Source organism: Leucoraja erinacea, chromosome 17, assembly GCF_028641065.1.
Source record: "Leucoraja erinacea ecotype New England chromosome 17, Leri_hhj_1, whole genome shotgun sequence".
In the NCBI taxonomy this organism is placed as follows: Eukaryota; Metazoa; Chordata; class Chondrichthyes; order Rajiformes; family Rajidae; genus Leucoraja; species Leucoraja erinaceus.
In genome coordinates this window covers 30,427,163-30,439,256 of record NC_073393.1, presented here as the reverse complement: position 1 = coordinate 30,439,256, position 12,094 = coordinate 30,427,163, and the positions used below count along the sequence as shown (strand labels likewise).

The following is a 12,094-nucleotide window of genomic DNA, read 5'->3' as shown; positions in this document are numbered from 1 at the left end:
ATTTTATACAGGTATTTGGACGTTGTGTTACAACTGTGCAGGTCATTGGTGAGATTATACCTGGAGCATTGCATGCACTTCTTGGTCGCCCAGCTATGGAAAATATATCATTAAGCTGCAAAGGGTGCAGAAAATATTCACGAGGCTACCTGAACTGCAGGGCTTGTGATGTAAGGAGACACTGGAAAAGGTGAGACTTTTTCTCCCAAGAGTGTAGGCTGTTGAGGTGTGACTTTGTAGAAGTTTGTAAAGTCTTGAGGCACATGGACAAGGTGAATGGTCAGGGTCTTTTTTCCATGGTAGGGGAGTCTAAAACTAGAGGTACAGATTTAAGTTGAGAGGGGAAAGCTTTAAAAGGGACCCGAGGGGCAACTTTTTCACACAGAAGGGTAGTAGGAATATGGAACATGATGCCAGATGCATGATGTTCAGTGGATTAATGGTGTTTTATTGCCACATGTGCGAAGTGCAACAGCACAATGAAATTATTTCATTCCAAGCGGTCCATTGCCATACAATAGGCGATTAGCAATTGTACAGAAATATCTACTGTTCCCGCATGCAAGAGGTGCCATGTTCCAAGTCCAGTCCACGCTCCTGTTGTTATGAGTGGTGCCCGATTCAAGCAAGCCCCAGGCTACTGTAAACCTCCAGCATCCCTTCCCTTTGTCAACCAGCAACCAACATATGCACCTCACCATCCACCTTTGTGCCCCTGCAGCCAACCTTGAAGACGCGGTGGTAGAAGCAGGTTCTATTACAATGTTTAAAGGTCATTGAGAGAGATAAGTGGGTGTAAACGTTTAGAGAGATATGGGCCATATGCAATAAAATGGGATTAGTTCAGGTAGATGTCTGAGTTGGCATGGATGTGTTTCCATTCACTCATAATTCCAAGAATCTCTCACGCAGTTCGGAGTTCTTGAATTTGAGAAGTCCAACTATTTTTGGAACCAATTTGCATATTTGTAAATGAATGCCATTAGCCATTACTCCCATGATGCAGGCAAGACAGGTATTTTTGCATTGCTTTCTTTTTCTGTGATAATTTAACAACCAATGAAGAAGTTATTACCGCTGATCTCAACGCAAGCTTAAAATTGCGTTCTCACATTTACACCGTATTTGTAAATTGCTCAGAAAATAAACTTGATTGACTGGAAACCCTAGGATATTATGTCTGTGTTATTTCTCCTTGTTAAATCCCCTTGAAAAAGAAACTTTCCACTAAACACATTTAAAAATTACATGCTAATTGTTATAAAATAAAATCCTACAAGTCTGTTTGTGCTGATGAAAAGCTAATCTAGTTTTTGAAATGTTGCCCTTTGGATGATTGTTTGCCAAAACTATGAGTTCTCTGTTCTCTTCAGTGAATGGCACACAGCCTGTGCAAACCATTATTTAAAAGAAAAAAACATTATTTTATGGCCTCAATGACATATATTTGTTGAAATACATTGTTTCCTTACATGCAGGCTAGAGCATAAATATAAACTGTGGGTTTAAGTAATGGAGTGGGGTTTCCTGCTCATAGTATCTCACTTAAGGCCAAGAATATAATAGAAAGATTAAACGAGAACTTGCCGTTTGAAGTTTGACCTTTATTTTATGAGGTTGGAGTGAGAGATTACTTGAAGAACCTGCCAGCCTGCATGCGCGTCAATCTTCAAAGCAACTGTATGAAACCACAGACCACTTGCACCATATTAAACTATAGAAAGATTGACTTACCGAATTATCTTTATGAGATTCAGGGTTGGAAGTGGAGGGCACATAGTCTCTCACTCCAACTTCTCATAAAATAAAGATCAAACTTCAATTGGCAAGTTCTCGTTTAATCTTTCTATTTTATATTGAAGTCTCGTGATGAGACTACGTGAATGAATGAATGAATGAAAACTTTATTGTCATTCAGATATACACCTAGACACAGTGCACCTTGAACGAAATTTCGTTGCATTTTACTCTCCAAAATCAGGTAATAGTTAAAAGTTCTAGGTGCGTCCATAAAAATGCCTCATGCGCATGGTTCTGTAAAATAAATATATATAAAAAGTTTTTAAAAAGTGTCGATATTTAAAAAGTTCTAGCCTCGGTTTTTTTGATTGTTCAGTAATCTTACGGCCTGGGGGATGAAGCTGTTGCAGAACCTGGTTGTCCCGCTCTTCATGCTGCGGTACCTCCTCCCAGAGTTAAGCAGTATGAACAGTCCAAATTGTGGGTGTGTGGGGGCTCTGGTAATGCCCTTAGCTCTAATCAGACAGCGCTTGTACCCCATGTCCATGATGGAAGGAAGAGAAGTCCCAATGATTTTTTCCGCTGTCCTCATCACTCTCTGAAGGCACTTCCAGTCCGCAGCTGTACATCTGCCGCACCACATAGAGATGCAGCTGGTCATGACCGACTCAATTGTGCTTCTGTAGAAAGTGGCGAGGATGGGAGGGTGGAGGTGTAAACTTCTCAACCTGCGGAGGAGAAGTACAACCGCTGCTGTGCCCGTTTTGCCAGAGATGTAATGTTTGTGGACCAGTTTAAGGTGTCCAAGAGTCAAGAGAGTCAAGCTACAAGAGAGCATCAAGTTCCTGGGGGTCCGTTATATGCGCCCCCAGGAACTTGATGCTTTTCACCTGCTCCACTGCTGAGTTGTTGATGCAAAGTGGAGTGTGACTGGGCTGAATTTTTCTCCTGAAATCGACGACAATCTCCTTGGTTTTGTTCACATTTAGGAGAAGGTTGTTCCTGCTGCACCAGCTCACCAGCTGTTCCACCTCCTCTATATGCCTGGTCGTCGTTATTGCGGATGAGGCCCACTACTGTTGTGTCATCCGCGTATTTGATAATATGATTAGTAGTGGACCTGGCGACACAGTCATGTGTCATCAATGTAAAGAGCAGCGGACTCAGGACACAGCCCTGAGGGGAGCCGGTGCCCAGTGTGATGACCGAGGAGGTGTTCTTCCCCACCCGCACAGACTGTGGTCTTTCAGAAAGGAAATCCAGGATCCAGTTGCATAGTCTGGTATTGAATCCTAAGGGTGCCAGTTTGCTCACCAGATGCTGGGGGATTATCGTGTTAAATGCTGAGCTGAAATCAACAAACAGCATCCGCACGTGGGTGTTCCTCTCCTCCAGGTGTTGTAGGCTCAGGTGGACTGCAGAGGAGATAGCATCCTCTGTGGAGCAGTTCGGGCGATAAGCAAACTGGAACGGGTCAAAACTGGAGGGGAGTTTAGAGACCATGTGCTGCTTAATAAGCCTCTCAAAGCACTTCATTATTATTGGTGTGAGTGCTACGGGGCGATAATCATTCAGGCAGGTTATTGTGGACTTTTTGGGAACTGGTATGATAGTGGCTGTCTTGAAACATGATGGAACAATGGCCTGGTTCAGGGAGATGTTAAAAATGTCTGTCAGAACCAGAGCCAGCTGGTCGGCACATCCCCTAAGCAGACGCCCCGGTATGTTATCCGGTCCGGCTGCCTTTCGCTGGTCAATGCCCTCCAGGATTCTGCGGACTTCAGCAGTTTCAAAAGACAGTGTCTGTTCTCCTGGTTGTGGCTCTAATTTCCTCACTGTAGTGGTGTTCAGTGCCTCAAACCTGCCGAAATGATTATTTAGTTAATTTAGAAAGTCTGTGTCATCTTTACAAGACATCTGAAGGGCCTTGTAGTTTGTTATGGCCCGGATGCCTTCCCACATGTTCCTGCTGTTGTTACCATCCTGGAAGAAACCCTGGATTTTCTGTCCGTGGGCGCGCTTTGCTTCCCTAATTTCGCGGTTGAGGTTGGCTCTCGCTGTTCTCAGAGCCCCCAAATCACCAGATTTAAAAGCCGCATTTCGTTCTTTCAGCATGGCACGCACCTCTGCAGTAATCCAAGGTTTGTGGTTGGCCCGGGTTGTGATGTTCCTGATGACAGTGACATCCTCCATGCACTTCTGTATATATCCCGACACAGACATGGCATACTCATCCACATTGATGGTTTGGTTGTGAGTGGCTGCTGTCCTGAACATGTCCCAGTCCGTGCACTCAAAGCAGTCCTGGAGTGCTTCTGTAGCTCCCTCAGACCAGACTCTAACCTGCTTCACAGTGGGTTTCTCTCTGATCAGCAGGGGCTTATAGGCTGGGATAAGCATTACAGAGAGGTGGTCAGAGGAGCCGAGGTGAGGCCGGGATACTGCTCTGAAAGCCTGCTTGATATTACTATAGACCCGGTCCAGCGTATTCTCTCCACGTGTAGCAAAGTCCACATATTGATGGAAATGAGGGAGGACAGTCTTCATGTTGGCCTGGTTAAAGTCCCCAGCAACAATGACAACGCCCTCTGGATGATTTCTTTGCAACTCACTGATGGAACGGTAGAGAATACGCAGAGCCTCCTTAGTGTTGGCTGCGGGGGGGATGTATACAGCAGTAATGCTAACCACAGTAAACTCCCGTGGCAGATAGAATGGCCTGCATTTCACAGTCAAAAACTCTATGTCCGGAGAGCAGTGGCTGGAAACAGCGGTAGCATTATTACACCAGCTGTTGTTTGTGTAGATGCACACACCCCCACCCCGGGATTTACCAGTCAAGACAGTGTCCCTGTCGAGCCGGAAAGTTGTTAGCCCCCCTAAGCTAACAGCCGCATCAGGTACAGATGAGTTTAGCCATGTCTCTGTCAAAACTATAACGCAGCAGTCACTCACCTCCCTTTTTATTGTGAGATCCAGATGTAGATAATCCATCTTATTTTCCAGAGAGCGGACGTTCGACAGGAGAACGGATGGGAGCGGTGTTCTCCACGGGTTAGCCTTTAGCCTCGCCGTTAGCCCCCCTCGACAGCCCCGCTTCTGTCTTCTGTGGCGCCGCCTCCGTGTCCTTCGTGTCTTCCGTGTCCTCCTGTAGCGCCGCCTCCGTGTTCTTCTGTAGCGGCCAGTGTTTGTGAATGTCTCCGCAATTCTGCGCAATTCTCGAAGCCTTTGAAGCTCTGGGGTTTCATGCAGTAAACAATCTGTATGTGAACACACTACACATGTGTAGATCGAATAAATGATCTTAGTCCTTGATAGGAAACACTTGGGTCACTTTTATGGCACTGACCAAATTATTCTTACCTTGTCTCCTGGATAGATGGACCTCATTTTCCACCGTCTTTAATTTTGACACTGATATTCACCCAAGTGCCATCGCTGAGAGTATTGCCAAAGAAAAATGGAGTTCAAAGTTCTTTACAGACCTACAAAAGTGAGTAGCAATGGTTTCAAGCTTGTGATAATTTCTAATTATAAATGAGTATCGCAACCATTATGTGTAGAAAGGAACGGCAGATCCTGGTTTATGCCGAAGATTGACACAAAATGCTGGAATAACTCAGCGGGTCAGGCAGCATCTCTGGAGAAAAGGAATAGGTGATATTTCAAATCGAGACTCTTCTTCAGACTGCGAGTCAGGGGGGAGGTAAACGAGGGAAACCAATTTAATATTCCTTCTCCCCATTCCTTCTCTCCAGAGATGCCACCTGTCCTGCTGAGTTACTCCAGCATTTTTGTCTACCTTTGAAACTAAATAAATATTGGCACATTAAACTTGTTTAGTACAATTTGTTCCAGTGTTTACTTTTTCTTCTGTATTCCTGTCTGGCACGGTCTGCTTGGAAAACCTGCAAAACAATGTTTTTCACTATATCTCAGTACTGCTGAGAAATAATAAACTGCTACCAATATCAATAGGGTGTAAATTGAAATCTGGGTAAGTATTAAAGGCTTCATTAGCTGTTTGTCAGAGGGAGGAGAGTGAATGGGATGCAACATGAAAGAGAAAGGAGAGCAATATCCAACATAAATACACACTAATGTAGCTTCATTAATGTTATCGTCAAGGGATTGTTCATGGGACTGTTTTAAATTAAAATGTGATGCCAAGTCACATGAGGGATGATCAGTTGTGTGAACAAGATAGGTTTTATGATGGATATTAGAGGAGGAGGGAAAGTGCTGACAAATTGAAAGTTGAAACCTAGGGTGCATCCTTGAGACCTATGTTCTTGTATCACTCACCACCAACTGCTGAAACACAAACTCTCACAGGTAGCCTTTCCATATTAAGCTGCGGCTAATTCACTGCTGCAGGAGTGCCAGCAGGTGGCAGGGATTTAACTACATGCACAGGTCCTTAAAACCCATCTTGTCCATGCCAACTGCCAATGAATAATATATCTGCAGTTTGTCAGTAGCGTTCTAAGCCTTGTAGAACAGTCATCCCAGATGAAGTATCAATTTGCTTCCACCTCCTCCTATCCGGTCTGTCGTATTTGATGCTCACAGCATGGTTTCTTTTACATTGGATATCACTCTCAGATTGAAATACCAATTTACTAAGCTTCTCCATACAATGTGTAAGAATACCATGCACTACTATCGATATATCATTTTTTGGCCTACTTGACTTAATTTGGAATTTAACAATTTCATTTTGAAGGATTGCACAGCCTTTTTCACTGGTTAGATTTAGCATCCAGTTCAAAGTCAGTGGTATCTAAGACATACATTCAAGACAATATAGGCCAGAGAGACCTGCTGCCTGCGGATGTTAGACTATTTGGCAGAAAAAGACGTGTTAATCTTCAATGTGTTCACTGGGAAGGCTTTCTTCATGTTTTCTTTAAAACAGGAACAGTCAATAATGCAGCACAAGGACAGGCCCACAAAGTTCATGCTGAACATGATGTCATGAGAAACAAATCCCCTCTGCCTGCACGTGATCCATATCCTGCATATCGATATGCCAATGTAAAAGCCTCTTAAATGCCACTTTTGTAACTGCCTCCACCACCACCCCTGGCAATAATAGTTTAGTTTAGTTATTATCATGTGTAACAAGGTGCAGTGAAAAGCTTTAGTTGCGTGCTAAACAGTCAGTGTATATGGATGGGAGATTTGGTATGTGTCATGATCTGGGTTACATCCACAATTATCTGTAATTTCTTGTGGTCTTGGAAGGTGCTGTTCCCAAACCATGTTGTGATTCTTTCCAATAAAATGCTTTCTACAGCACATCAGTAGAGGTTGGTGAGAGTTGCTGGGGACATGCTGAACTTCCTAAGCCTCTTAAGGAAGTAGAGACGTTAATAATAGTTCACATGGAGCTTACCATTGGTCTCACTGACATTGAAGTCTGAAATTTGCAAATGAGACCAAGAATCCACTAAACATGAAAATTAAGAATGGTTGTTTTATTGCTCAGTGTTTTATGATGCTATGTTAATTGCTCTTCCCCACCCCCCCCCCCCCCCCCCCCCCCCCCCCCCCCCCCCCAGGTACAACGATCACCAGACTCACTATGAGCAGTGGGGTCAATTTGTTGGAGAAATTGAAATTGAGGGATATGAAAGAAAGGAACTTCTTCTCCGTGGGCTCAGGGACCACTCTTATGGTGATAACAATTGTGCTTTCTATCATTGCTGATGAATGTGTAACTCTTTGGCTAATTGAGATCTACTGTCCACTGTTTTGTGTTGATATCTAATTCAATCTCTTTATTTTCCACATACTGGAGGAACTCAATGCTTTGGGCAGGATCTGGGGGGGAATGGATAGGCAACATTTCCGGTCAGGACCCCGCTGCAGATTGATAGAAGTGGGGGGATAAAGCTGGAAAAGAGAGGTGGGAGGGGGGGACAAAGCCTGGCAAGTGATATGTTGTCTCTGCTCCTCATAATTGTACACACCTTTAAAAGAAGGCTACTTAGTCTCATTCCTACAGTCCAACAAATACAGTCCTAACCTTTCAGATTTTCAGCATCTGCGGTTTATTGCTTTTACGCTTATTAACACTGGTTGCTAAATGGAAGTAGCACTTCTGTATCAATATAGTGTGTTTTGAGTGCAGTTGTCCATGCTTATAATGCAGCAACACATGGACAAAAGAGTGGATCAGAATAACAGTGAAGTCAGTTGTTGTGCACCATATGACCAAAATTGCTGTTGTTAAATTCTACTGTAGATAAGACAGTGACGAACCGCCAGACCTTGCCTAGTCAGAGTCCCTGCTCAGAACAATTATGCTTTAGAGTCATAGTCATGAAGGTGTACTGGTCAGAAATGGGCCCAACTTTTCCATGTTAATTGTGATGCATATCTATAATACTCCCATTTCCCCACATTAAATCTGTATTGCTCTGCTCATTTCCTATCCAAGTGCCTGTCCAAAATAATTTATATCCACATTTATCCTTAAATAAGCAATGAGCAAGGCATCCTTGGAAGTTCACTGTTATTTGATCATCTGCATTTATGATATAAATCTTAAAACGACCGTAGAGAGGAAATGAATGTCTGGTTCATCAGTTGCCCTGTGTACAGTGATTGTGAAATCATATCCACTGCATTGTCAACCACCGTGTAATCTCGTAGGAGGCCGAGTAAACTAGATCACAAGCTGTAACAAAATATGTGCAGAATTCAAGGAATTGTATCAATGAATGGAGAAATCACATCCTGATGAGCACAAATAACTATTTATTAAAGCAAAATACAAGTAAAATACAGAAAAACTATCAATAATGTAACAATACAAAATAATGGGTCTCATGCCCCTTTGCGTATTTGAGTCTCCTGTCTGCACTGGCTGGCACTAGCATACACCATGGTCCAAGCTCTCGCACTCTCCCCCTCTAGGTTAGGTCCTTCTCTCTCTCACCCCGGAGGTGAAGCTCACCTCTCTCTCCCCAAAGGTGAAGCTCTCTAATGGTGGAAGCATGCATACATATAATAACTTTAACTCTAAGAACAGGTGACTATGTGTCAAAACTCACTATCCTCCATCATACCATTATGGTGTGAGTTATGAAGAAGGGTCTCGACACGAAACATCATCAATTTCTTCTCTCCAGAGATGCTGCCTTACTCCGCTGAGTTACTCCAGCATTTTATGTCTTTCTTCGGTGTAAACCAGCATCTACAGTTCCTTCCTACACATGAGTTATGTATCGTATCAGACACCGAGCTAGTCTAGGATGTTTCTAGGAAGGCAAAGCTTATTTTAGTGTCCTCTCAGGTGGCCTCGTGATTTTTTGGTCCGTTCAAGTTAGCCTAAGCATTCTTCGAAAACATCTACTTGTTTTCCTAAATAGGGTTTGAAATGTGCTGCTAATCAAGCTGACAACATTTTAGCTGACATAGTCTGTTCAACCCCCACATTACACAAACCCAACCATTACCAATATTCTTTGGAGTGAATTAATGACATATAAACTACATAATTATAAAATGGATTGTAACCTTGCTAATTATTTGTTTTCACTCTAGGTGTCAGGAATTGGGCAGATATGTATCGGTATGTTTTGATTCTTGCACATTTTGAGGTAATGCAACTGATTTTATTTACATTATTGTCTTTATTGATGGAACAATTTAAAGGATCAGAATTCATATAATTTACTGAGAATGAAGATTATTCTCAAGCTCGTTAATTTATTGATTGTTGGTAATCAATTTAAACAGCAGCTAGAGGATTTTCAATTTAAGTAATTGAATGCAGCTATAATTTTAACTTGTTGACTATAAAACAACACCTCTGGAGAAAATTGATGTTTGTATTGCTGATTTGACAGACATTACTAATGCCAATAATTTTTGTATGGTTTATACATGTTAAATTGACCTTCATAACAAGAGGAGTTGAGTATAGGAGTAAAGAGGTCCTTCTGCAGTTGTACAGAGCCCTGGTGAGACCACACCTGGAGCATTGTGTGCAGTTTTGGTCTCCAAATTTGAGGAAGGACATTCTTGCTATGGAGGGAGTGCAGCGTAGGTTCACAAGGTTAATTCCCGGGATGGCTGGACTGCCATATGTTGATAGAATGGAGCGACTGGGCTTGTATACACTGGAATTTATAAGGAATGAAACATATAAAATTATTAAGAGATTGGACACACTTGAGGCAGGAAACATGTTCCCGATGTTGGGGGAGTGCAGAACCAGGGGCCACAGTTTAAGAATAAAGGGTAGGCCATTTAGAATGGAGATGAGGAAACATTTTTTCACCCATAGAGTTGTGAGTCTGTGGAATTATCTGCCTCAGAAGGCGGTGGAGGCCGATTGTCTGGTTGCTTTCGAGGGAGAGTTAGATGGGGCTCTTAAAGATAGCGGAGTCAAGGGATATGGGGAGAAGGCAGGAACGGGGAGGTATTGATTGTGGATGATCAGCCTTGATCACAGTGAATGGCGGTGCTGGCTCGAAGGGCCTACTCCTGCACCTATTATTGTGTATTGTCTATTATCTATTGATGTTGTTTCATATTATAGGCTAATGTCAATAATTATGATTTTTACCAGTAAAGTTGTCCCTAACATATCAGATTATTATTAATTTTATATCCTAAATTTGACTCAGAAAGAAGAAACTATATCCATATGAAATTAATGGTTGAAAGACCATCCTGAATTAATTTTACAACAGAATTACTGAGCTTGACTTCACAATTGCAAGATTGCAGCAGATTGAGATTTTGTAACCCAATCAGCATTTTGTCATCAATTAATTTTGTGATACACAGTAAATATTTGGTGATTGCTTTCACTTTAATTTTCAGTAACATTTATAGGTGAAAACCCCCAAATCCTCATTTTTATTATTTGAAATAATATTTTTTATCTTGTTATTTCTGGGAACATGAGTATTTCTAGAAATGTTACTATTTATGTCCTATCCACTGTTGCCCTTGAAAATATACTGAGAAAGCAGAATTCTCAAATTTGAAATTATGCTGATTATTTTTGGTCCAAGTGCACGTTAGAATTTAGTTCTGTGAATTTCATAATTAGTCACAATGACTTGGAACTGTATGCTAAAACAAAAAATAGTATTAATAAAATTAATTGATATAATGTACTAGGTTGACCATATGTGATCTGGGTTGTATAGCTAGCCAAAGGCTTTGTCATTTGTTCTTGTAGAAATCATGCACCAATCATTTACCATATCTTTGTCTTCTGTAGAATGGATTATCGGTGAATTTATTGGCACTATCCATTTCTGCAACCACCACAAAGTAAGTTGAGTGCACTGGCATTTTCTGGACAGATTTGCATTGAAAACCCATTTAGCAGATTTCAAATGCTTGATTATACTTTATGATGACACTTTATTGCCATTTGTTCGGCATGGACTTGTAGGGCCGAGATGGCCTGTTTCCGTGCTGTAATTGTTATATGGTTATATGTACCTAAGTGCTGTAAAATGCTTTGTTTTGCATGCAACAGGATAGAATCGTAGCAGACCTCACCCAGGCCAGTTGTCTGGAGATTAAATACAATAGACTCTTAAACCAAACAGGACCAAGTGAATCAATGAAGTACTCACCATACTCTCCATTAAAAGGATTCAAGTCAGGTTGAGTTTATTGTCATATGCACAAGTAAGGCGAGGTGCAGGTACAATGAAAATCTTGCTAGCAGCAGATTCACAGCCACGCAGCCTCAGACAGCATGCAAAATATAGATAATACATTCATTATATATTCTATGAAAAAACAAGACATTAATGCAAAACACAGGTAGGAGGTTGCAGATGTCTTTGAATGCTCCAGCCAGTTTTTCCGCACAGGTCTTCAGTACTTGGACAGATACTTATTTTATATGACAACATACCCTATCTATGCCTATCATAATTTTATGTACTTCTGTCGGGTCTCCCCTCAACCTCCAGCAACCCTTTACTGAGATTTTGGTCCACGACTGAATAAAACCAAACTGGTAATTCCACTTTTCCAATTCCATTTTAATCTTACAGTAAATAGCTGCACGCCTTGAATCGCTGAAAATATAAAGAGACAGCAACAAAATAAATAAATATATGCACGGCAAATATATTTTCATGGCAAGCTGCTGGAATTGGGGCTCAATACCCCCCTGTGTGCCTGGGTTCTGGACTTTCTCACTGCCAGGCCCCAGGTAGTCAAGATGGGAGGAAATACATCAAAGTCCCTCACCCTGAGCACAGGATCCCCCCAGGGTTGCGTCCTCAGCCCCCTACTGTACTTCCTGTACACACATGACTGTGTGGCTAGTTTCAGCTCCAACTCTATAATCAAGTTTGCTGATGAC

The 12,094-nt window shown here is 42.0% G+C and overlaps 1 protein-coding gene across 1 annotated transcript in view; it reads left to right on the top strand.

Annotated features, from left to right (window-relative positions):
• The window catches only part of LOC129705363 (putative phosphoenolpyruvate synthase), a 124,169-nt gene that overhangs the window by 26,077 nt on the left and 85,998 nt on the right, over window positions 1-12,094 (top strand). The window contains exons 5-8 of the mRNA XM_055648909.1: window positions 5,120-5,233; window positions 7,305-7,420; window positions 9,295-9,350; window positions 10,988-11,040. Coding sequence (XP_055504884.1) covers window positions 5,120-5,233; window positions 7,305-7,420; window positions 9,295-9,350; window positions 10,988-11,040 — 339 coding nt within the window. The remainder of the gene's footprint in view (window positions 1-5,119; window positions 5,234-7,304; window positions 7,421-9,294; window positions 9,351-10,987; window positions 11,041-12,094) is intronic.